General features: G+C 38.9%; 5 protein-coding genes across 7 annotated transcripts in view; 2 read left to right on the forward strand and 3 right to left on the reverse strand.

Annotated features, from left to right (window-relative positions):
- The window catches only part of LOC119548862 (dynein heavy chain 7, axonemal), a 29,267-nt gene extending 24,078 nt beyond the window's left edge, over nucleotides 1–5,189 (forward strand). The window contains exons 23-24 of the mRNA XM_037856489.1: nucleotides 4,386–4,537; nucleotides 4,598–5,189. Of these exons, the coding sequence (XP_037712417.1) occupies nucleotides 4,386–4,537; nucleotides 4,598–5,104 (659 nt within the window). The 3' untranslated portion in view covers nucleotides 5,105–5,189. The remainder of the gene's footprint in view (nucleotides 1–4,385; nucleotides 4,538–4,597) is intronic.
- LOC119548863 lies at nucleotides 59–4,201 on the reverse strand. Its single transcript, XM_037856490.1, has 4 exons — nucleotides 3,922–4,201; nucleotides 3,622–3,859; nucleotides 716–3,561; nucleotides 59–474 (listed from the first exon to the last, which is right to left on the reverse strand). The coding sequence occupies exons 1-4, from the start codon at nucleotides 4,136–4,138 to the stop codon at nucleotides 104–106; spliced, it is 3,672 nt and encodes a 1,223-aa protein (XP_037712418.1). The 5' UTR covers nucleotides 4,139–4,201; the 3' UTR covers nucleotides 59–103.
- A 97-nt stretch (nucleotides 5,190–5,286) lies between the features above and the next one.
- On the reverse strand, nucleotides 5,287–8,834 carry LOC119546841. The gene is made up of 4 exons (XM_037853435.1): nucleotides 8,455–8,834; nucleotides 8,274–8,396; nucleotides 7,976–8,210; nucleotides 5,287–7,916 (listed from the first exon to the last, which is right to left on the reverse strand). Exons 1-4 carry the CDS (start codon nucleotides 8,732–8,734, stop codon nucleotides 5,405–5,407), a joined length of 3,150 nt encoding a protein of 1,049 aa, XP_037709363.1. The 5' UTR covers nucleotides 8,735–8,834; the 3' UTR covers nucleotides 5,287–5,404.
- Nucleotides 8,835–9,351: 517 nt separating this feature from the next.
- On the reverse strand, nucleotides 9,352–12,319 carry LOC119547080 (cilia- and flagella-associated protein 91). 2 transcript variants are annotated; one of them, XM_037853773.1, is made up of 3 exons: nucleotides 12,027–12,319; nucleotides 11,723–11,960; nucleotides 9,352–11,670 (listed from the first exon to the last, which is right to left on the reverse strand). In XM_037853773.1, the coding sequence occupies exons 1-3, from the start codon at nucleotides 12,250–12,252 to the stop codon at nucleotides 9,432–9,434; spliced, it is 2,703 nt and encodes a 900-aa protein (XP_037709701.1). In that variant the 5' UTR covers nucleotides 12,253–12,319; the 3' UTR covers nucleotides 9,352–9,431. The 2 variants fall into 2 exon arrangements, with proteins under 2 accessions (XP_037709701.1, XP_037709702.1); XM_037853774.1 differs by lacking the exon at nucleotides 12,027–12,319 and having other exon boundaries at nucleotides 9,352–11,572; nucleotides 11,723–11,806.
- Nucleotides 12,320–14,122: 1,803 nt separating this feature from the next.
- On the forward strand, nucleotides 14,123–16,439 carry LOC119547650. 2 transcript variants are annotated; one of them, XM_037854592.1, is made up of 8 exons: nucleotides 14,123–14,204; nucleotides 14,622–14,749; nucleotides 14,808–14,939; nucleotides 14,990–15,193; nucleotides 15,247–15,403; nucleotides 15,460–15,641; nucleotides 15,700–15,853; nucleotides 15,907–16,439. In XM_037854592.1, exons 1-8 carry the CDS (start codon nucleotides 14,135–14,137, stop codon nucleotides 16,359–16,361), a joined length of 1,482 nt encoding a protein of 493 aa, XP_037710520.1. In that variant the 5' UTR covers nucleotides 14,123–14,134; the 3' UTR covers nucleotides 16,362–16,439. The 2 variants fall into 2 exon arrangements, with proteins under 2 accessions (XP_037710520.1, XP_037710521.1); XM_037854593.1 differs by lacking the exon at nucleotides 14,622–14,749 and having other exon boundaries at nucleotides 14,128–14,204.
- The last annotated feature ends 8,343 nt before the right edge of the window (nucleotides 16,440–24,782 follow it).

Raw genomic sequence — 24,782 nt, forward strand, 5'->3', positions numbered from 1 at the left:
AACCATAATTAATTTAACATTATTATATCATTTAGTTTTATTTTTGATGGTGGTGTAATTTCACTTTAGCCATGTAATGCTTATATAATATTTATTAATTGTATTATTCGGGATCTAACAACATACTACTTGGGTTTGCTGTCATATTATCATTGACGGGCAAATGGTCATCACTTGTTTGAATGGGAATCACTGCTTGAAGGGGGTTGAAGTGGGAGCCCAAGGAGCCTTTATGCCTTCTTTCCTCGATTTGGTCCTCATCTTCATTTTCCTGTACTTGTGTTTTGGGCTTATCCTTTTTAATAGGTACTGCTTTTCCCTTGATTTTAGTTGAATCAGATTTTAATAAAGCTGCCGTTGGGGGTAAATTTTTTAACCCCGAAGACCGAACGGGTGGAATAAAGGAGTCTGATTCTTCGACCATCACAGGATCCGTTGGGGTCAAATTTTTTATATCATTTTCATGACTGGAATCTGTTCATAAGAAATAGAGAAAAATGATAAAATAATCGTATAATAAAGGAAGACCTTTAAAAATATACCATACAAAAAATCTTTATACTTATTCTAAGAAAAACTTATCAAAGTTATGTTTAACCCACTTTTTTAACAATCTAATGTGCATTTTCTTAAAATTTTTTTTTTCATTTGCAAATAAATTTTGAATTTTTCACTTTTTGTTTAATTTTTTGGGCTTTTTGTTTCGGATACATACCAGGCATGTTTCCTTCAGGTGGTACTAATTCCTTGGCAGTTGGTTTTATATCCTTGGAACCTGAGGGTTCTGACTCGGTTTTGGGTTTTGGCTCGGCTTCGGGTTTGATTTCAGGGTCTGGAACTACGTCCATCGTCGTTTCTTCAGGTGGTACTAATTCAATGACAGTTGGTTTTATATCCTTGGAACCTGAGGAAATGGGTGTGAGCTCCTTGGGAATTGGGTCAACGTCGGATTTAATTTCTTTGGAAGTTAAGTCCACAGTTTCCAAATTGTCCTGAGTTGTGTTAGTTTCGCGATCCAATTCTAATGAAGTTATTTCCAAAGGTATTTGTTCCTTTTCTACGGGTTTCTCTTCTTCTTTATTATCAAGGAATGTAGGTGGGTGATAAGCTTCCGGGCTTATTTCCTTTGCTGGGATTATTGGCACTTGCATTTCATGAAATGAGACCTTCGGCGAATTAATATCAAGCAACATGTCCTTGTCCTCTTTTTCCATATTATTCATGACCTCATGTTCCTCAATGTCGTTGGTGGCCTCTAAGATTTGTTCTACTTCGCTCTCTGTTGCAAGAAGTTTTTCTATCTCAACAGAAACATTTTTTTCTACCTCATTGGGTAGCATTACCCTGTAGCCTCTGCCTATAAGGGATTCTAAATTTGAAACTTGCGAAAGATCCAAAGTGCTTCTAAGACTGAACAAATCACTGGGTTCCTTTGTTAGGTTGGTAATGGGAGTAATCACTTCAGAGTTTATAAACAGGTCGCTACCAGATGGCGGTTCATTCCCAAGGGGCTTATCGACGTTTACTAATGCACCTGTGATGTGGTCGTCCTTGAATTTTTTAATTAGGGTCAACGTCTGTTGTCCCATAAGGTCAGATCCCTTAAGTGAGATATTTCCGGCATGAATATTTTCTTTTTCGCGAATATTGTCCGTGCTACGAATGTCACCCTGAGAAGGTGTCAATCGAAGATCAATTAAATCGGAGGATTCAACAGGTGGAGGATTTTCCATTTTCTGTAAAATTTGTACGAATATATCGTCAAAGAGATCGTTATAGTTTTCGGTTACAATGCGTTCATTTTCTTCAAGCCAACGTCTCCCTGGAACTGCCTGTCGAATAAGCTTTCTAATTATGGCATTAGCCTCGTACCAGGAGGCCTTCTGAGGAATTTCACTTTCGCTGTCCGTGGACATGAGATATAGATCGTTGTCGATAAGGCGATCGATAAGATCGCTTGTTAATGTGGTGCCTATGTCAAATGGATCTAGTTCAGTCCACACTTTTTGAAAGATCACATCCTCCAACACATATTGCACAATCAGGGAGTTTTCATACCGCTGGAGTACTTGATCCATATCGGGGGAGACCATATCGTTCAGCATCAGACGTAGAGGAACATATGTGAGGGGGTTCTGAATCAGCTTGAAGCTCTCAAGCCATCGCTCTATATCCGTATCGATTTGCTTCGCCAATTCACTTACTGTCTCCGCAGCTGAGCTATCGGCCACATTGTACATATCTGAGCTCAAAATCTGTGCGAAATATTTGTTGGAGATTTCGTTGTTAACCACATTGCAGTTCTGGAACAACTCCTCGTACATCAGCCTCATATCGTTCTCCTTCTGTCTCAATCCAGCTTCGGCTGCCTCGCGACGCCATCGCTCCTTCTGGGCCATAATCGCGAAAAAGTGAAGCCTACGCAGTTCCGAGAGGCGAGCCATCTCCTCCGATAGGAACTGCATCACCCATCCCACGTAGGTGCCCTCGTATATGTTCAACAAGTTCTCCATGCCCTCTCTCTTTCTATCGTTCTTCAAGCTTGTCATTAAAATTTCTGAATTTTGATTCGCCTCTGCTTCAAGGAAACCCGCATATTTACTCATAGATATTCCTTTTTCAAAACTCTTTTTAGAGGAATTGGACCTTACATCGTAGAGGTCGGTCAAATAGGCAAGTGTCAGTTGGGATGCCACTCTACCTAGTTCCCTTCTTCGACGCTTCTTGAGACATTTAGGGTCCTCTTTCTCCCTGGAGGCCTGAGTTCTAAGGGCCTTCAAGCATTCGAAGAGCTTTTGCAGATTGTCCTCTTTGCAGAAGTTCCGCTCATACTCCTGGTCATACTTTTTGGGTTTAGACCAATCTTTGAGCTTTCTAAACGGACATTTTAATTGGTTCACGTTGACTTTCTTCTCCAGTTCATCGATTCTCATGTCAAAAGCATTTTGTCCGGTTTTTGAGACATAGTTTCTATGTGCCGGATCGACGCCGTATCTTAAAAGCGGAGCATAGAATTCCGAGCACGGAGATCCCAAAGAATGCATGGGCTTTTGCTTTTCCCACCTTCGCGGGGTCTTCGTGACTTGGATCTCCAGGCGACGCATTCCCCGTTGGTATTCGATCTCGTTCTTTCGCAAACCAGCTAGGCGTCGCTCCTCGATTCGTTCGCAGGCTTTTTCTATCCGTGACTTTGAGGCGGCGTGCATTTCCTTCTCCCGCTTGTCAAACATTTTGATCACGATCTGGAGACGCATCATCTGGCAATCCTGAATGTCCTCCTCCCGCTGGATCCACTGCTCCCACTCGAAGGCTTCCAAAATCTCTTTGAACTCGGTTTTTATAGAAACTTTTCTAGCCTCAAGAAGGAGTCTTTTAAAGTTTACCTTCAGGGCATCGCTGAAGGCCCATCTCTTCCTGGCACGCTCCAGGACCTCGACTTCATGCAGCCCTGGTTTATTTGATCCTGGCAATACAGATGGCAGGGAAAACAGTTCCAATTTTTTGAAGTTCTTTGTTTCTAAAATTTCCGGCAAATAACTAATAGTCTGCGCAGAGGATTCCCTAAGAATAAAGTATGCAATTAAAAAACTTACGATCTCTTTAAAATCCCTACCAATTTACCTGTAAAGCGTCTGGGTGACTTTATTCTTAAAGGGTCGCGTGTCCTCAACTTTGGAAAAGAAATCGCATTTGTGTTTTAATTCTTTCTTCATGACCACGCGGGGACTCATTTTGACCTCATGGCTGTTTAAAGACGTGTCTCTTTCCGTAAGAAAACGGAATCCCGGAGCCTTGAACTGACACTCGCTGTCAGTGCGAGGTAATTTTCCAGCATTACGCGGGGCTGGATCATTGGCACCTAAAGAATTTGATAGTCAGTTTGTTTGCCAGTCATAAAATTTGATTTTAAAGTCTGTATACCTCCACCGATCCGTAAATCGGGCGAACTGGCAATCAAACAAGATGTTAGACCAGTTTGCTTTTCAATTTTCTTTGCGATTTTTTCTCTCTTGACATTATCCTGTTGGCGTCTGGGCGATTTTACAGAAGTTGTTAAACTTACAGCTTTTTCTGATATGTGCTCCGGAAGAACCCTAAACTTAACCTGTTTTTCCAATCGCGAATTGTGTATTGGCATTATGAAAATAAGTGTTTTATTTTTTTTACTTTTTATTAGTGTTATGTTGGTGTATTTTGATGGGTATTGTGTCAGCAAATGAGAGTCATATTTAATTAATTTTGATTGGCATTTTTAGCGGGCTACTGAGTTTATTATTATATGCATGTTACATCAAAGGTATACTTTTAATAGGGTGTAACCTATTTTTAAGTAACCAATTATTACTTCTGTTGGACTTAACTATTTATAACTTTTTTAATGGCAGGTTTGGTTGTAATGTCTGCCGCAGTGGAGGCTGTTTACAAGTCGGTCTTGATTGCCAAGATTCCAGCCATGTGGGCTGGAAAATCTTATCCAAGTCTGAAGCCCCTGGGCAGTTATGTAAACGATTTTCTACGACGCCTTGAGTTCCTGCAGGTGAGTATATAATAGATAATCATTTGAGTGCTTCTAAAGTGACTTTTATATCTATTATAGCACTGGTACGATCATGGAGCTCCTTCAACCTTCTGGCTCTCCGGATTTTTCTTCACCCAAGCTTTCCTAACGGGTGCCCAGCAGAACTATGCTCGAAAATATGTCATATCCATTGATTTGCTGGCCTTCGACTATGAGGTTCTATCGCTGGAGGAGACACAAATTAAGGGTTTATCCGGTCCAGAGGATGGTGTCTTTGTGTATGGCATTTTCCTAGAGGGTGCTCGTTGGGATCGCACGGGAAAGTATCTGGCTGAATCCCGTCCCAGGGAACTGTTCGATACGATGCCGCTGATTTGGTTGAAGCCTATCAAGCGCGTTGACCTGCCCGAGCGTCACAATTATCTGTGTCCCATGTACAAGACGGCCGAAAGACGTGGAGTATTGTCCACCACAGGTCATAGTACCAACTTTGTGGTGGCCATGTTGCTACTCTGCAATCCCAATACCCCAGTCTCCCATTGGATTATTCGCGGCACGGCGTTGCTGTGTCAGCTGAGTTTCTAAATATTGCATATTTATTCGGTTAAGCTATATTTTGTAAAGTTCGGTTGAGGCTAAAATAAAAGAAAAGTCTGAGGATTAAACAATCTAGAACTATCGCAGTATTTAAAGTAAATACTTAAATAAAACGCCTTTAAATATATCCAGCAATCCCTATTAAAAACAGATACAATTTCCTCTAGATAGTTTACACTTATTTATTCGTATTGCTTTTCAAATATAAATTTCACAAATGTATGGTATGCGTATGAAAGTAACGAAATGTACCGTTACCCAAGAATTGAAAATCCGGAATTTCAGAAATTATCTAAATTTGAAGACTTGTGAATCTTTGGGGATATAAACAACAATCTCTTCGGCCATATCGGTATGCTCATCCTCAAATTCACCATCATAATCGGTTGCTGAGTCATAAGTTCCTGTTAAAGATTTATCTGATGAATATTCTTGTTCGACATCTTCAGGTTCGATTTCTGGTTCGATTTCTGGTTCGATTTCTTCACGATGATCTAATGCTGGTTCCATAATGCTAAATTTACTTTTTTCGTCACTACTTTCAGATGCAATTTTTTCTTCCATTAAATCATGATCACGCATCAACGAAGAACCCCTCAGGTCATTTAGATGATCCTCGTACTCGGCAAGATCGACAGTACTTTTGATGCTTAATAATTCGGGGTCTATCACTGGGGTCTCAGTACCTAATACATCAGATTTTTGAAGAACTTCACTTTTTATATAGTTGTCAAATAACTCAGCATCATTTTCACTCATCGGACATTTCTCTTCGGCCTTCAGTTCTCTGGTAATCTTGTCTTCTTTAAATTTTTTAATGAGAGATAGAAATTGCATTCGTAATAGATTTGTATTTTGCAACGATTCTGATTGAGAAGACTCCTCCGACGAAGGAATTCTCTTTGGGATCTCATGAGCAAAGAAAGCATACGATTTACTTGCACAAAGCGGTAGAAGGTCGGCAGGCAATACGGCTGTCGGGTTTTCTATGCCAAATAGGATTTCGGAAAACACATCGTCGAAAAGGCTATTAAATGTTTCGTGGACAATCCTCTCGTCTTCCTCCTTCCAGCGTCTTCCGGGAACCGCTTGGCGAATGAGTTTTCTTATTATGGCATGGGACTCGGTCCAGGATTCCTTATGAGGGCTATCGCTTTCGCTGTCCGATGAGAACAAAAACAGATCGTTGTCAATCAGGCGATCAATAAGATCGCTGGTCAGAGTGCTGACCACATCGAATGGTTCCAGTTCCTGCCACACTTTGCCGAAGATCACATCTTCCACTATGTACTGGGCAATCATGGAAGTCTCATAGCGCCGGAGCACAGCACCCATATCCGGGCAGACCATGTCCTGCAGCATCAGTCGAAGTGGAGTGAAATTGAGCGGATTCTGGATTAACTTAAAGGACTCCAGCCATCGCTCGATGTCCAAGTCGATTTGCTTTGCCAACTCGGTGACAGATTCGATGGCCTCATCCTCTGTTATATGGCCTATATCGGTGGTCAATATGGTGTCTGCATATTTACTAGCTACTTCACTGTGAACCGCACTGGTATGTTGGAACATCTCCTCGTAGAGCATTCTCATCGTGTTCTCCTTCTGCCTCAAACCCGCCTCGGCTGCTTCACGCCGCCAGCGTTCTTTTTGGGCCAAAATGCAGAAGAAATGCAGCTTGCGCTGCTCCTTCAATCGTTGCATTTCGTTGGCAAGGAACTGCATGACCGTCCCAATATAACTGCCTTCGTATGAGCATATTAGAGTCTCCAAATCTTCGCGACCTACCACAGAGCTCCTCAGTGGCTTCTCGACTTTCGGTATGGTGACCTTAGTGCTTGTCTTAACGGTTTCGCGGTTCGAAACGGGGAATTCCACAAACCTTGATTTTCTAGCCTGATAATAGGGACGGAAGGAATCGCTTGAGCTAGTACTAGGCGTACGACGCTCTATACGCAAACGGGTTTTCAGACAATGAGGCGGTTCCTTTGCCATGTCTGCCTGCGTTCTTAGTGTCTTCAGGGATTCGTAGAGCCTCTGTAGATTGCCATCATTGCAGAAGTTTCGCTCGTACTCCCTATCATACTCCTTGGGCTTGGACCACTCCTTAAGCTTGCTAAAGGGACACTGAACATTACGCATATTAACCCGCTTCTCCAGATCATCGATCCTCATATCGAATGCCTTGCGTCCAGTGGTGGATTCAAAACATCGCCGTGCCGGATCAACACCATGCCTTATCAGGGGGCCATAGAACTCGGAGCAGGGTGAACCTAGGGCTTGCATGGGACTTTGTTTTTCCCACTTTCGAGCGGTTTTGGCCAACTGTATGTTGATGCGACGCATTCCCCGCTGGAACTCAACTTCATTCTTGCGCAGACCCGCCTGCCGCCGTTTCTCGATGCGTTCGAAGGATTGTTCGATGCGGGCCTTAGATGCGGTGTGCATTTGCTTCTCCCTCTTGTCAAACATCTTGATCACGATCTGCAAACGCATCATCTGGCACTCCTGTATGTCCTCCTCCCGCTGGACCCACTGTTCCCATTCGAAGGCTTCCAATATCTCTTTGTACTGCGTTTTTATAGACACTTTTCTGGCCTCATGCACAAGTCTTTTAAAGTTCTGTTCCAGAGCCTTACTAAAATCCCATCGCTTGCGAGCCCGCTCCAAAAATTCAACTTCATGCAATCCTGGTGGCTTATCGCCCGGCAGCAACTTGGCCAAAGTAAACAGCTCAAAAGCTTCTGATTTTTCTTGATTTAGAATCTCGGGTAGAAAGGCCAAAGTCTGCGCCGAAGACTCTCTAGGAAATAGGAGCTATAATATTGTATCCGTCAATCAATCTTATGGATATTATCTTACCTATAAAGGGTCTGTGTGGCCTCATCCTTGAAAGGTCGATTGTCCACATACTTTGGAAAGAAATCACATTTGTTTTTCAACTCCTTTCTTAAGGGCTTCGAGTTCAGCTTGACTTCTTGGGTGGCATAGTCTGAGTGTACTGTTTGCAGAAAGAAAATACCTGGCTCCTTGAACTGGCATTCGCTGTCGGTTCGAGGTAACCGTCCAACATTGCGAACTGCTGGATTGTTGGCACCTAAAAATATAGAAAAAAAAGGATTTTTGATTTTATAAAGGGGAATAGTTAGGTTAGGCCCACCGGCTGCTAGTCGGGAATCTGAGTTCTTTGAGCACGATGACTTAAAATGGCATTTGATGTCTGCTCGATATGGTTTTTCCACCACTCTGGCGTCTGGATCGTTGGCGCCTGGATCGTTGGCACCTGGCAATTAGGAAAATGTTTTAAAAAATATAACACCACTCGACTTCAATCGACACACCGCTCTTTAATCTGGTATGCGAGGGCTTTGTGATTAGGCATGACGTTAGGCCCTGTCCAAAATTCTTCTCAAGTTCCCTGCCTCTAGGCGAGTCTCCAAAGCTTCTCTGCTGTTTGCCATGGATAAATGTGACGCGTTTCTTCTGTCGCCCAGTGTCCTCTTTTATTGGTGAAGCTGATTGAAGTACCGCCGACGTGTTTATGGGCCTGAGCTCTCGGTTTTCCCGGATAAACTGCAGAATTCGTTCCTTCCGCAAACGCTTCTCCTTTGCGGAGGGCATTTCAAACTACTGGTGAGTGGAATTTCGCTTCAGTCTATAATTTTTGTGTTTCTAGGTGTTTTTGTTTGAAGTGTGTTTATTGCACGCTTACAATTTACGCTTTAAGTTGTTATATAAGTAGCTTACTGGGTTAACCTCTCAGCTCGGTGCCTTTCAGCTCAAGTTGTTGTGGGTTGTGCGAACCATTGGGTTAGTCAGTCAATCAGAAGTAATTACAATTCGCCAGGCAACCGTCTGGCTGCTAGGGAGCCACGTTGTTTGTTGGCCAATCGATAGGAGCCAATTCGGGAGCTAGCACAAAAAATAGTCTCAGTCCCATGACCATTCGTAACGTCTGATTTTTTGGTAGGCTCTTTGATAGTCATATAGCCATGCCTTCAACGTTCTATTTTTTAAGCTTACTACCTTGCTTAGCAAGGATTTTCGCAAGCTCAAGAGAGGCTCTCTTATTGCTCTGCTTATTTCCCGGGGTATTATTTTATTAAATGTAAACTTAACAACTGGGAACACTAAGATGAAGCGTGTCGACTATCAGATACCTTTTACACAATTAAAAAAAATATGCTGGGTATGAATTAGGTAATTTTTCCATAGTTAAAATCATAAAAACGAATATATTAAAACCGTGTAGCAATAATATTTATTAAAAATATACAAGTTTCAGATAACACAATCCGTACTATTTTTCTTTTTCCTATTATTGATTCCATGTGATTTTTGATGTAAAATGGACGTTTTCATCGACAGTAATATCTGATAGGCTTCGAGTCGGACAATCTGGAAGCCAAGGCCATGGATCATCAATATCGGTGTCGGGCGTCGCAGTAGCACTTTCGGGAAACTTCAAATCTAATGAAGCTGGTGGAGATCCCTTGTATGTTTCATCTGGGTCGAGCATGTTTTTGAAAGATCGATTTTTCTTCTTTACTAGGTTTAAAAATTGGTTTTTAATTATCCGCTTTTCACAGACACTCATATCAGATTGATATTCCAGTAGTTGGGCGGAATAATTATTTTTTAATCGAAGGTCCTTTGGGCTTAAAAGGTTTGGCGTTGAAAAGGTTGTATGTACTATAACAGGTTCGTTGAGTGGGAAATCTTCACTTTTGTGAATAATTTCTTCAAAAATATTATCCAATAGATCATTGTAGTTCTCGTAAACTATACGTTCGGCCTCCTCTTTCCAACGATTGCCGGGAACCGATTGTCGAATAAGTTTTCGTATTATGGCATGAGCTTCGTACCAGGAAGTCTTCTGGTTTGCTTCACTTTCACTCTCAGAGGAGAATAAATACAGATCGTTGTCGATGAGACGATCAATCAGATCGCTAGTCAGGGTGCTTGATATATCATAGGGTTCCAGTTCCGTCCACATTCCTGCAAAGATCACATCCTCCACTATGTACTGGACAATCATGGTCTTCTCGTATCGCTGCAGTGCAGCATTTAGATCCGGACAGACCATATCGTGCAGCATCAGGCGCAGAGGAATATAGTTAAGTGGATTTTGTATTAGCTTAAAACTCTCCAGCCATCTTGCTATGTCCACATCAATTTGCTTGGCCATTTCCGTGACTGTCTCAGCTGCTTCATTAGCAGCCATATGGCCCAAATCGATGGTCAGAATACTGTGCACATAGTGATCACTGACATCCATGTGGTGGGTATTGGATTGCTGGAACATCTCCTCGTAGAGGCTCCTCATCGTGTTCTCCTTCTGCCTCAATCCCGCCTCGGTTGCCTCGCGACTCCAGCGTGCCTTTTCGGCCAAAACCGAGAAGAAGTGCAGTCGACGTTGCTCCTTCAACCGAGCCATTTCATCGGTAAGGAATTGCATCACATGACCGATCAAGCTGCCCTCGTACGCCATCATCATATTCTTTATGTCCCTTTTATTTTCGTCTCTTCTCAGTTTTTGGGCATAATCGGGGGAAATCTTGTCTTTCTGCCATTTAATATGCTCTTCAAAAGCCGCCTTTTGTGAGGGTCTATAAGATTCGGGTGCGACTTCCTCATTCTTTGCATATAGGCTGCTAAAACTCTTAATTGTGGCCAGGGTCATCCTGCCGTATCTGCCAGTTTTAAATGGTGTTATATGGCGTACTTTGAGACATTCAGGTTTTGGCCTGTTATCATCGCTGGCCCTCATCGTCTTCAGAGATTCGTAAAGGCTTTGCAGATGCTCCTCATTGCAGAAACGATGCTCAATCTCTAGAAGCTGCTGTTTGGGCTGAGACCATTGCTTCAGTTTGGCAAAGGGACACTCGACTATTTTCATATTTATTTGTCTCTCCAGTTCGTCGATTCTCAGGTTAAAAGCACGGGTGGCAGTGATGGAAGAGAAATTGCGACGAGCTGGATCCACCCCGTATCTCAATTGTGGGGCATAGAACTCGGAGCAGGGGGATCCCAGGGAGTACATGGGTGACTGTTTCTCCCATCTAATCGAGGTCTTGGCCAGTTGTTTGCTTATGCGGCGCATACCACGCTGGTACTCGATCTCATTCTTATGCAAAGCCGCCTTACGACGCTTCTCGATCAGTTCGCAACCTCGTTCTAAACGAGTCTTAGAGGCGGCATGCATTTCCCTCTCCCTCTTGTCAAACATCTTGATCACAATCTCCAGCCGCATCATCTGACACTCCTGGATCTGTTCCTCCCGCTCCAACCAGTGCTCCCATTCAAAGGCCTCCATCACGGATTTTAACTGATCTATGGCCAGTTTTCTATCATTTTGCCGTTGTCTGTTAAATTTTATCTTAAGTGCCTCCAAGAATTGTTGACGCCTACGGGAGCGCTCCAAAACTTCCACCTCATATAGTCCTGGTGGCTTATCGCCTGAAAGAATTGAGGGTAGAGTAAAAAGCTCCAGGGTACGGACTTCATCATGATGGTAGATCTCTGGCAAATAGGGTAAAGTCTGCGCCGAGGACTCCCTAGGGTTAAGCAATTGTAATATCCTCACATAGGATCATGATATTATCTTACCTGTATAGCGTCTGAGTGCATTTGTCTTTGAAGGGAGACGGGTCCAAATATTTTGGAAAATAGTCACACTTGTTCTTCAGCTCCTTTCGAATGGGCTTCGCGGGTTTAAAAAACACTTCTTGACTCCCTACATTTTCATTTCGACCTCTTAGAAAAAATATGCCCGGTGCATTGAACTGACATTCTTCATCGTCACGGGGTATTTTTCCTGTTCTTCTTACGACAGGATTGTTCTCTCCTAGGGAAAAAAAAAGTTTTCGGATTTAAGACAAGGATTGGATTATAATATATATAGATTTCTAACCAGCTGCCAATCGCGTATCAATTGTGGGTGTTTTGATTAAACATGATGTTATATCGCTCTTTGTATACCTCTTTACATTTTGAGGTAGTTTCTTTTGGCTTGCAGAGGTTTTTTTCTTTGAACCAACAACGGGCTGGGATTCTCGGTTTTCTTGAAGAAATTTCAGTATTCGTTCCCTGCGCTCCTCCTGTAAGTTCACCTTTTTCCGCTGCTTACGGTCTCGCATTTTAAAAGAGCATTTGTAGTAATAGTGTTTCTTTTAAAATTGATTTACCATTTAAGATGTATGTATATGGCCTACTGCTGGATTTCTATTCCTTTTAAAATTATCGCAATGGTAAAAATATACCTAATAATTAAATTTTAAAATTTTTTTGCTATTTATAATTTCAGATTTAATAAATGATCCATTTTTCATTAATAAAATCTGCCCCTAATGGGATTAGGTCATCAATATCAATTTGAGTCATTCAAATGGTCAACATTTCTCCCCCAATCTAAAGAAATTTCCGAGCTAAGAAAGTTGCGGCAATACTAAGATGTATACAAATGACCTTAAATGGGTTGCTTTTCCTAAAATCCAACCCACCACCTCGACAGGACGTTAATCATTTATTATCCGACATGTCTGTGATTATTTAGCTTTTTGTCTTGGCCCTCCCATATTTCATTTTCTCAACAGGCTTTAAATTTTTTAAGTCATTGAAGATGTTTCTTGGATCCCATGATTTTCCTCCGGCGAGAGTGCAACTAATTTTGTGTAATAATTTATGAGCCAAAGTTTCCTCGGGGGCCTGGGTAGAAGGAAATGCTTTCCGATAAGAAGTGCTTTTGACGATTAAGCGCAACACTCGTGCAAGTTGTGAAGCGTAAATTGTTGTTTTTTGTCAGTCCCTGCCCGAGGGTTTTAAGCATTGAGGGTTCTTTTGTGGGCAATTTAAGGCTATTCTTGGCCGTCGAAAGTTTTCCTGAAAAGCGAGATGTGAATTTCTGGGGAAAGCTGAAAACTTGACCCATTTTGACAGCTTCACAGATTGCCAACTTTTAATTGGCATCAATTTTTATCAACTCCGGAACCACTGCTCAACGGTGCAATTGAGGACTCATGTTCGTGCTTAGCAGGCACATTAATTATCGCTTGAAAGCCTCATCCCCATCCAATTTTTATCTCCCCGCCTGCACTTTGCCATTAATTACCTTTGCTAAGCATTTTCCCATTTATCAGACTAGAGACTCCATCCTGGTTTCGGGTTCTTGGTAAAGGGTATTTCGGGGTTCTTTGTTGCCTGCGTGAGTGACCCCATCAAAAATAATGATGCTAATTAGACAACAGCACTTTCGACGAACATTTAAACCGATTAGTGCGAACCTTACAATCCCCCCAAGGCATTTTCTACGAAATTAGTAAAATCCACTCGGTTGTTCTATGTACAATTTATGCTCGTTAATGGCACGGCTAGAAAAACGAATCTAAGGGAGTCAAAAATTTTCAAGAGTAAAGAAAACTGGGAGATATGTATACGTAAAATCTAAAAAATGTTTTAAAGTTAAAAAATTGTTTTTATTACAGAAAGGATTGTTTAAGGTTTTTTAAGTATTTCCTGTATCGCAAAAGGTTTTTATTAATTTATAAAATTATTTGTTCTTATATTGGTAAATAATCCTCTAAGATATTTAAATGTTTTAAACTATAAACTATAAATTATAATATAATAAGGTATGAAAACCATTCTAGAAAAATGTTTTAATAATTAAAATAGTTCATAAAAAAATATAAAACCTGTTTTATACGTTTGTCTTAAATAGCAATAGTCCGCAGGCAGTACCTGAAAAAGGTTGTATGTAAATATGTATTTTGGTTTTTTACTGCGCATTTACAACCGCAGTTTGTAGTAAAACTGCAGCGTTTTTCTACATTCACACAAGCCAATAAAAGGTATACACACCTTCAAATATATTTACCTTAACGACCTGTTTGACGTCACGTTTATTTTTGTTGTCGCTATCGTTGTTGTTGGCCGAACTATGTGTATACCACACAAATTGTTGAATTTACCAGCGCAACCGGCGAACCAGTTTAGTCATCGTTTGGCGATTGTGGGTGCAGCATGTTTGACGTCGAACTGAAAGAATTACTAGAAAGTTGGGGCTTCGGCCACTGGTTTCAGTACTTTACTGGTAAGAAATTATAAGTAACTTGTATAATACTTTCTTGGCAGTGATTTTTGAAAGGTTATTGGTAGGGTTCGTCCAGGTGTGTATAAGAAACTATAGTCGCGCAAATGTGTATATGTTTGTATTACTGTAAACACAGTACATTCATACCTACCTACTTACCTACAGTGTGACCATTTTTAGTTGAACAATAAATAACTTTTTTAATATTTTGCGTTAACTTATTGTTAATTTTTTAATAGTTTGTAGAACTGGAGCTGTGCTTTTGGAAAACTTTTTAAATTTTACACAAGTTTTTATTTAAAATTAATTTAGTTTCTTTATTTAAAAATAAGTAATAAAATAATTGGTTTGATATCATTCTTAATAAGTTTTTTTATAATAATATTTATGTTGCAACCATTTCTTACCTTAATATAGATGAAGAAATTACCCTAAAAAGGCTTAATTATATAACGGAAGACGACCTGACATATATATTCCGTAATTCGAAATTAGGTGAAAAAATTGAATTTCGATACCATCTAACGGAGTGGAAAAAGAAATTTGTAAGATCATTATTAAAATAATTTAATAGGTAGTTAATATTTTTCCTTCGTCATTTAGGGTTTTGAAAAACTTGTTACTATAACACCATCTGTGGCGACGGATTTAGATGCCGAGGATTTCGGCCAGGCACAGTCGAGCACATCCTCTTCTACTTCAAAAAATGTGTGGCAGAGCAATAAAGTTGTTATGGTAAGTTGGTATATATTTAAGAGTTCAAAAGATAACTATTCCTATTTCAGGACCTTGATCTGATTCTAAATGAGCACCCTACTGGACACTATGTCAAACGAGCGGTCAGAGATGGAAATCCTCTTAACGATGCGACTAGAAAAATAATAATTGAAGCAATTGTTACATTCATCATAAAACACAAAGTAAAACCAACCAGATCCGACTTTGAAAAAATTTCTAGCGAAATAGAAGCACAATTCAATGATGATAAGGTAAAGTTATTAGTGCTTAATTATTATCTTGTATAAAATTCTCTGGTGTTCAGAAAATCTACTATAATAATGTTGGACCTCGGGCAGCAGGAAGACTTTATGACAAATACTACAACACAGTAAAAAAGTTGAAAAAATGTGGAGAAGGGTTCGATTCATCTACGAATAAAATTGCAGACAGCCATAATGTGGCATTTATTAATGAAGAAGGTGGGCTACAAAAAAATTTTCATTTTATAAAAATGTATAATATTTTTCCTTTACAGCTTCCGATGCTCGTGAATGGCTAAAAGTTAATAGCGAGCCTTGGTCTGAAGTCTATGAAATGTGGCGTAAGACTTACACTTTGCGAAGAGATGATATTCTTAACGCGAATGGGCAGGAAACTGCAATTTGTTACGTTCTAAACCAATGGCCGCAGTTTTCTAACTTTTTGGGATATGGTTTGGTAAGAAAATGTATTCAAATATGTTTCATAATTTGTTAATTCTTCAAAATTCCATTAGGTGGATATGGACTTTAAAGCTATATATCCGGAATCTACTTCTTTAATCTTTAAATGGCAGCCGTTTAAGGAAAAAATCCTTCCCATATTGAACACCAAATTAACGGATTCCGTGGACATAAATTACTTGGAACAAATTAATGCTCAGGCTGAAGGTTTGTAAATTGTTATGTTTTTAATTCAATATTAAAACATATTTTTTTAAAAGGTTCCGATCAGCTTCTTGCGCTTTTATTGCATGTCTTGCTGCGTTCACTGGGAAAACGCAAGGCAAGGGACAAAATTTTCACCAAGTCAATTAAGGACTCGCAACTTTCATTTATGATACAAGGTGTGAAACACAGTGATGTGGAAAATGAAATTCAGCACTTACGAACCACTCTTTACAACCGCGGAGAGAGTATGCATCCCATTATAGTTGCAGTGGGGTTGGATTTGAGCTGTTCCAAATTGTACATGCTGTACAATGATATAAAATACGCACTACCGAGTTTCCTCAGCGTATTCGATATATGCTTTAAAATGTTTCACGTTTTAAATCTAAAGTATCCATCTGATAGCTCTGAGTTTTGGGTGTTTGTACAAAAATATTTCTATGAAATTAATTTAGACGAGGACATGGTGTCTCCCAGTATATTGTGTTTGATAAGTGATTTAAGGTAACAACAATGATCGTGAACTATGGACATGAATTTCAAAGAAAGATGGGAAATTATATTAAATAATAATCTCAACGATGGAACGGCTATGAAATATTTTTAATTCATCCTTGTGAAATAAAGAAACTATTTTTAAAAAAATATATAGACATTTATCTGTATTTTAAGGGTGTTCAGAAGAGCACATTTTCAGCTATAATCTTACACAATTTTTGAAAACTCAATTTGTGATTTGTTTTTAAAATGCTCCTATTCGATGAATTTATTTCTAAGTTTCCTAACAATAACTTTTTTGCAGTTTATTAAAATCTCAAATTTGTAATCTCCCATTTTTCTTTTGCTTCCGGAACGGGGGTGCTCTTCTATTTTCATTTTCTAAATAATGCGTATTTATGAGTAAACAATGAAATTATATTTACTTTTGCTCTGTCAATATTTGCATGCAATTAATTTTCCCATCCTCGGTGGGAGCAGCAGCCAGCATAAACCATGACGAGCAGTGAAAAATCAAAACCAAACGAAGCATGGAGCGAGGGCAAAGTGCCGTAACGTGTGCAGAGAGCAGCATTTTCCCGGGAAAACCCAGAACTCATACCACCAATCCGTACCCAAACCCACGACACCCATCCACGCCCACGATGTCCTAGCTGCCGGGTCTGCCGCAATTTACTTTAAAAGTATTGCTAACGAAGGAATCGAAGATGAGTGGCTTGCCATCGATTTTTGTTCTTGTTGTGTCTGTTATTTTCGTATCTGACGCTGATGATGGGCGATGATAACGAGATGCTCGGCTGAAGTTTGCCAACTTTGCGGCACCGCTTCCTTTTGGCGCATCCTTTGTGGCCAGGACTCGATGGCAAGTCGCCGGAAAGTTCGGGCTAATGCCAGCCACATTTTGCCTTCCCTTAAAAAACTTCGTTTGCATGCTTTCGACTTTTTTAATTAAATCTTCGGGCAGAAGACAAATAGAATTGGCCAAAGTGCGGCTGTGTATTGGGAACATTTTAGGCAGCAAACAGAAACCACCACCAGCCGCAAAAACCCCGAGATCCCCTTCCAAAAAATGAAGCCATTAAACTATATCCAACTCGTTTCGTTTAATGGCTAGGCCGTTTAAATTTTCAGGCCTCGTCGAGAAATACCAACAACGGAAAAGGGGATCTCAAGACTCGCTTGGCTTCATTTTATGTTATCAAAAATATTTTCAGGCACTTAAATTAATTTATAGCTCAACGAACTCCCCTAAAAAAGCTAAATATCATTCAGCTTTGGGTCCTTATCAGTGGCGGAACAAAGGGAGCTTAAAATCTAATCAAATTTACTGCGAAATTTTCGATCTCAGCAGCGAATTAATATATGTTTATTAAAGCCCAACAGCATATTGGTTGGAATTCTGCGTACCTCATTACATTCTTTTTAATTTGAACTTTTAGCTACGCTACATCCGCCCATACTTAAACTTGTTTTGACTACACCCATGTTTTTTCCTAAATTATGTGCAAAAAATTTTAAATCAATATTTATTGTAGTGTGCATTCCTTGTATATGCTCTAAAGGGCATTTTGATTGTACTTTGAAGGTTGTATACCTATAAAATACAGAACTTTATTGGTATTTTTTAAGGTCCGAAAAAATGATTTAATGAAAATAAAATGATATATTCCAATAATGAACTATTCTCAAGAATTCGCGACTCAAGAGTATTTATTATAAGAATATAAACGTGATAAAAAACCCATTAAAAATGCCAAAAATATATAAAGTGTAGGGATTTAATAATGATATTTCAAAGTTAATAACAGTATTATAAATCCTAGCTTATGATACTTTAGGATTCCTTTTTGTAGTTTTTAAGGGTAAAGTAACTTCGACGAATCTCGGCTAAACTTTTGGATATTCCCTTATGTTGTGGTTTTTGGTGTGTATTTGGCTTTTGTCCTGTTTTTCCCTTCGCGCTTATGTCGTAAAATTTATGACACGAAATGTTTTGGCATTACTTTCGGACGGTTTATCTGCGGCCATGTAGCACTCGGAAAGGTAGGCGTCTCGTTAGGCGTGGCAAGTGGCTTTGCCAGCCCTTTCCTTGCTTTTTATTCTCAATATAGGACGGGCATAAAAAACAGCGACCATATTTATTTATATATAAGTACATGTATGTATTTGAAAATATGTTAGATTTATGCATAGAAATTTGCATTTTTTTGTACGCTCATGCTGCTGTTGTGAATTGTTTTGGGCATGGAAGGGATTTGGATTTCAGATTTCCATCGGCCATCGTCGGTGTGCCATTTATCAACTACTTCGCTGCGCAGGCAACTTTTCGGGGCCAAACATAAAATTGCACTTATGCAGCAGCAGCGGAGCAACCAATCTAACCATAACCTACCAGCCATAACCAAAGCCCAGCCAAGTGCATGTGGGTTTATCCCCCTAATCCCCAGTCCCTATTCGTCCTTTCACACAAAAACTATTCTCGAATTCGGAGCGCACATCTTGAGTTGGTTGGTTGGATGGTTAGTTGGTTGGGTATTTGTGTGTTTTTCGGCCGGGGAGAGTAGATGTGGGCCACACCCCATCCCCGATGGCTGGAAACCGCATAAATTGCTTTAGCACCAAAGGGATTTGTGTCAAAATCAGACCAAAACAGCCAGCTCAAAGACAAGAAGCCTTCACTCCGCTTAACCGGAGTGCTGTCTATAAGAAGGAAAAAGTTTATATGGATTTATGATGAAGCAGCTATTCCCTTCTTGAGGTTTGATGGCGTTTATAGTGAAGACGGTCTGAGTGGAGAAAGTACACAAGAGATCGTAATAGTCCCATTGAGAAATTTAAGACCATACAACGTTTTTTTAAACCTCTATTGATGGATGATTACTCAACATTTCCTCTATTGTTGATTCGATTTTATTTTTAAAATCGTCAAATATTTCACTAAATATTTTATTTTTATTGTATCTATTGTTGATTCGATTTTATTTTTAAAATCGTCAAATATTTCATTAAATATTTTATTTTTTTAAGAAAATGTTTTAAAAAAAAACTTTAGAAAATTATAATTGAACGAAGTAAATATTTTAAGACACATTTCGGTGGAAGATTACTTTTCATTTGCTCTTTTGTTGATTACATTTGGTCTTTAATATCGTTAAATATTCTATTAAATATTTTATTTTAATAAAAATCAAGAAATTGCTTTCTTTAAGAATATAAAAATAATAAACCTTAGTAAATACCAGTTATTTAATACCCAGGTAATGTAATAAACACATATTCAATTCGCATTATACGAAATAAGAATTTGTACCGGTAACTTTCTCTGTTCACTTAACCTTTAACCTTTAAGCCAACCAGCAACAGATATATTCTCCTTATTTTGCCAACTCACCCAACTTCATTAGAAATGTATGAGACCCTTGCTAATGGCATCGCCAAAAAAGGGAATACATGCCAAAGTTTCGCCTTAATTTTAAGCATTTTCTGTTGCTACTCCAGCCAGAAAGTTTTTCCACTTCAATGAGCCACCTCCACCGCCACCCATCACACACATATGTGCGAATGTCCTGGAAGTACATATGTATGTGCCCAAATATATAGGATTTTCGAGGGGAGTATACGCCCTAGCAAATCAGCTTAAAACTTAAATTGAGGCACTTTCGTTTAGCTTCACTTTGCATGGTCGCATATCCTTGAATCCTTGAGTGGTTCGGAGGCCTTTGCAAAAGGCAGCAGGATGCGGAGTTGAAAGGAAGCAAACAAACCGCCGGTGGCACAATTTAGTTCCTGAGGGAAATGCCAAAGTTTTCCTTCTTGTTGTTGCATTTCTTTTTTTTTCTTTGGGGAGAGAACTTTTCACTTGCTCTATTTACCAGGATATTTCTGATGCCCCTTTTACACCCCCCTCCTTCAACACATGTGTGTATAAGTATTAGAAATAAATCAAGGGATTTTTGGGATTTCGGTTTTTTGCTTCGCTTCGTTTCGTTCATTGCTTTTTGGGAAAAGTGTGTATGTGACTCAGGTTTTTCCCAGCGGGGTATTAGTTTGGAAAATTGTTTAGGCCACCGCAGGCCTAAGCAACAACTTGCTGTGGTTTTTCCTGGTCAAAGCTGCTGCCCAAATACAATGCAATTAAGGGCGCTTTTCTTTTGTAAATCAAGAAAGTTTTATTTACTCAACAATTAGATAAAAGTTGGATTCACAGTTGATTGCCGTTTTATTTTTCAGATTTGCACAGAAAATAGGAAAAATGGTGTGTCAGATATGAGTTACTACCATTAAGTCTAGGAATTTTAGTAGTTATTGAATCATTTGTAGATATTATCAGAATACTTCATTAGGAATGCAGAACAATAACAAGTAAAATAAAACATAATAATAACAAGTAAAATTTACTGTCTTTAAAAGGAGTTTAAAAACAAATATTTATTGTATCTTAACCAAGACGTTTTTCTAATATAGTTAGTAAATCTAGATTTATATAAATATATATGTACCTATGCATTTAACATAACAATCAATAAAATGCACTAAACTGACTAAATCTATTAAACAGAATCTAATTTCGAAACACAACACTTATCTGTGATTTGGGAAGCCCCAGTGCATTACAATAATTACAAGGCTCGTATTGGCGAAATAAAGGACACATTGTGTTTACTATTGAATTGATTTGACCCGATCGAATGTGACTTTGGTGCTTAGTGTTAATTAAAGCAACATTTGTGCCAGTTCGCCCCTTGGTTAATCAAGCGGAAAGCCAACATCGCAGAGCAGGACTTTCTGTGCATTATTGATAATTTGCGGGATGTCAGGGCACGTCTAATTAACGAATGTAGAGATCGTAATTGCGCAGGCGGGTTAACTGAAGCTTGTCTTTGATGTTCCGCCAAAGAATTTCCAGCGAATTTACGGAATGCTCGTTGGCAAATGTGGTTAATTAAATGTACTCACATATTAGCAAGATTATGTGAAACAGTTGAATGTACCTGCTTCTGCAAATGAACTGGAAAATTATTTTTTAACATTGTAACGAAAACAAAGTGTGACAGATCCATGAGAAAATTAATGGAAAAATACAATCATTTCCACGTTAATAATTACAGAAGACATTAACGCTGCTTTGGGGTGTAAAATTGTGCACAAAAGAGTTCAAAGGAAAACTGTGCACATTTCAAAATGTATTTCTGACAGCTCGGAAAATGAGTACCACGCCGGAGGGCGTGGTCGCTGAACATGTATATCAAATTGAAAACTAATTCGCGGAAATATTTAGCCACGATGGACAATGGTTTGGGGCGTGCAAATTAATTAGTTGGCATAAAATCCGTTTTTGACCCAAGCATTCGCCTGGCAAAACGACGTAGTGAAAATAAACGGTTTCCCTGCCAACGATGCGTATGCGCGATAATTGTGCTGAAATTTATTTCGTATGCAATATGGCATTGTTTGACCAGAACATTTCAGGGTACGCAATCAAGAGTTTAACGAAATGTGAGTTTAAAAACCTTTCAAACAGAAAAGGGTAATTTATACATGTTCCATTTATATGATGCTAACCTTTTTAAAAATTAAGTTTGTATGTGCCTTTCAACCAATGCTATCAAAAACAATACTCGAAAATAATTTATCTAAATAACCACATGGTTTGGGCTTTAAACAAGCGTTTTAGAATATATTAATTATATTTCGTAATGGCCATTTTATGACCATTTATGTTTAAGTTTTAAGCTTTTTCGATTAGAGGCCAATTTTCTTTTTTATTAAATAGCACAGCCAAATAATGTACACACAAATCTGTGTTGAAATTGTTCAATATAATAGTTGAATGGGCCCAACCCATCGAATTTCCAATTATACCAACGAAATAATAATAGACACAACTTACTATTTTATGGTAAAACGACGATAGACGGCAACATCTATAGTTTTGGCTATCGATAGTGGCCGTATCGATACTATCGAAGATCGTAGAAAATAAACAGCAAATTAAAAAACAAAAGAAAAATAAAAAGAAATTTTATTGAAAATTAATTTTTGAAAATTGATACTTATAGAAAAAATGTAATATATTAATTACGTTTAAATATTTTTAAGGAACGATTCTATCGATATTGGGTCTAGTCAAGTAAAGTTTCCCAAATTGTAAAACCATCGATAGTATCGATCGTTTTGCAACCCTATAAAGCAATAATAAAATACACATCACTATTTTGAATAGCTGTTATTATTTTTTATAGTCACGTAACTATCCGTATTGGTTAATTTTACCCATAATTTTTTTTTGGGTGTAGATGAAAAGAAAATCACATTTAATTCGCTAGACTTAGTCAACCGAAAAGGCCTAGAATAAAGTCATATGTTTCGGTTCCCACCTACTGAACCCATTTCAATGCGCTCGTCATGGATAATAAACGCTCACACCAATGGGTGAAATCAAATTAAATGAAAATTTTCAGCCATGGCTCTTCTCTCTAATGCCGGTGGACAAACGAAATGGAATAAATCAAATATGTCCATCGACCATCCACTCGGCTAGAGCCGCCAAATGCTGTTCAAATCAAACGGACTGTCGGCCAGCACTTGACATTTAATTAAATAAGAGTCGCAGTTGGTCCTCGTAGATGGGGGATAAATATACTTTTGGTGGGGGGACGAGTAAGTGCATAACTTTTCCACCTACATTTTTGGAGCATGTTTCCCTTTTTTTGTTTATTTGCAGAACTTTTTTCATTTATTTGCCATGCTGGTCACAGCTGCGTGAGTGCGCACTTCCTTGGTGATATTTTTGCTTTTTTCCCTGGTTTTCTTATTTTTTTTTTCTCTCCGTGCTTTGTGACAGCTCATAAAATGTGAGCGACACGCATTAAAAGTGTATGCCTTCTAAGTAAGGGGAGGCGAGGATTTGACACTGAAGAATGGCCTTTGGGGGACTTGGGGGCTGGCTGGGACCTTTGGCTGGTTGGGGGGCAATATTATGATGAGCCGGCAAAGAGCAATATGAAAATGAGGAAAAACATTGCACACTGGCGCCCCAGGCCAGCGAAAAAGGTCCTGGATATTTCTTAATAACCAGAAAGCCTGGGGGCAGCCGGCTAATGTCGGCTATAAAAGCGGATTGAACGCACTAAATAGTCCAGGCATTTATTTAATTGAAATCTGTGCCAGTGCCTATTAAACGTTTGCTCATTCATCACAGCGGACTAGCGGGAATATTAAATTTGCACAGGATTATCCAAATATTACAACCAGGAAATATGCCTTAGGCTTCATGCCTAACAAATATACAAACTTAAAGCCAGACCGAGAATTTAAGTTGGTTCAACATAACAATTACCTGCAATTTCCTTTATTTTCACCACATTTATTGCACGATCTGTGCGCCCACTCATCCCAGATTATGTTTCCATTTTTGCCCATTCGGACTTTATTTTATATTAATTATCGCTCTATTGAAAGACGGGATTTTTGGTGTTTTATTTTATTTTATTTTATTTCGTATACATTTTGCCTGGCATGTCCTGGGCAGCCATTTTGTGCGCAATTAAATTGCGTAAGCGTTTATAGCTCCCGGGCGTATATGGATTGTATTCGTGTATTATGCTTTCAACGTATTTATTTTTATTTTTAATTGGTTTCGTTGCTGTTGGATTTGTACTTTGTGTTTTTATTTCGGCCTCATAATGATCCGGTTGCCATGCAGCATTAATGAGCAGTGCTCACACTCTTAATGAGAAGGGAATTTTTACCCCGGCAGCCAGGGAACAGGTTTAAATGAAGTGTTGCTTCATTAAATATGAAAATTAATGCTATTTATTTTGATTAAATATTCATTCCGTTGCAATTCCTAAAAGTTATCCAATATTCGAGTGCAGCCATGTATAAACATATTATCCATAACGCTGGCAATCATTTACGAAGTTTGATATGCTTACGCAAGCGGAAAGAAATTACCATTACGGGGATAAAAAATACCTTTTTATAAAGTAATAAAAAACCTGGTATTTTTATGGCATGTCCGTATGAGCATTTTTTGGTTTAAAAATATTCCATTACTTTAAAATATCAAAAAGTTGTCTTGAATTAATATCTAGTTCGTTATAATTTAAGAGCATTTGTAGTTCCGATTTTCTCTCCTTTTTTTTATTACCTTCACTTTTGTGTGTCATATTTGTGGCTAAATTTATGCAAAAACTTCGAATGAAATAACTTTGTCATGTAAATTTTGGGGCTATGCCGAAAATACCTTTTCACCGCTTTCCTGTGGCACATTAATCAAAGGCCAGGCCGGTGGGCATAGCTCTGAATAAAAACGAATAAAAATTTAAGTCCTTTTTAAAGCCTTGACCATTTCCAATTGTCCCGTTTCCAAGGCAATAATTTTATGAAGCGCGAAGCATTGAAAGGCATATAAAAAATGTCCCTTTGA

This window comes from Drosophila subpulchrella, chromosome 2L (genome assembly GCF_014743375.2).
Source record: "Drosophila subpulchrella strain 33 F10 #4 breed RU33 chromosome 2L, RU_Dsub_v1.1 Primary Assembly, whole genome shotgun sequence".
NCBI classification, from domain to species: Eukaryota; Metazoa; Arthropoda; class Insecta; order Diptera; family Drosophilidae; genus Drosophila; species Drosophila subpulchrella.

Excerpts from the sequence above, each read along its gene's own strand:
- LOC119548863 (XM_037856490.1), bottom strand. The coding sequence starts at position 4,138 with ATGCCAATACACAATTCGCGATTGGAAAAACAGGTTAAGTTTAGGGTT. Across the intron at positions 3,860-3,921 it reads CGATTTACGGATCGGTGGAG|GTGCCAATGATCCAGCCCCG; the intron begins GTATACAGACTT and ends CAAATTCTTTAG. Across the intron at positions 475-715 it reads ACCTGAAGGAAACATGCCTG|ATTCCAGTCATGAAAATGAT; the intron begins GTATGTATCCGA and ends TCTTATGAACAG.
- LOC119546841 (XM_037853435.1), bottom strand. The coding sequence starts at position 8,734 with ATGCCCTCCGCAAAGGAGAAGCGTTTGCGGAAGGAACGAATTCTGCAG. Across the intron at positions 8,397-8,454 it reads GCATACCAGATTAAAGAGCG|GTGCCAACGATCCAGGCGCC; the intron begins GTGTGTCGATTG and ends CCTAATTGCCAG. Across the intron at positions 7,917-7,975 it reads GCCACACAGACCCTTTATAG|AGAGTCTTCGGCGCAGACTT; the intron begins GTAAGATAATAT and ends CCTATTTCCTAG.
- LOC119547080 (XM_037853773.1), bottom strand. The coding sequence starts at position 12,252 with ATGCGAGACCGTAAGCAGCGGAAAAAGGTGAACTTACAGGAGGAGCGC. Across the intron at positions 11,961-12,026 it reads TGATACGCGATTGGCAGCTG|GAGAGAACAATCCTGTCGTA; the intron begins GTTAGAAATCTA and ends TTTTTTCCCTAG. Across the intron at positions 11,671-11,722 it reads TGCACTCAGACGCTATACAG|GGAGTCCTCGGCGCAGACTT; the intron begins GTAAGATAATAT and ends GCTTAACCCTAG.
- LOC119547650 (XM_037854592.1), top strand. The coding sequence starts at position 14,135 with ATGTTTGACGTCGAACTGAAAGAATTACTAGAAAGTTGGGGCTTCGGC. Across the intron at positions 14,940-14,989 it reads AGAGCAATAAAGTTGTTATG|GACCTTGATCTGATTCTAAA; the intron begins GTAAGTTGGTAT and ends TTCCTATTTCAG. Across the intron at positions 15,194-15,246 it reads CACAATTCAATGATGATAAG|AAAATCTACTATAATAATGT; the intron begins GTAAAGTTATTA and ends TCTGGTGTTCAG.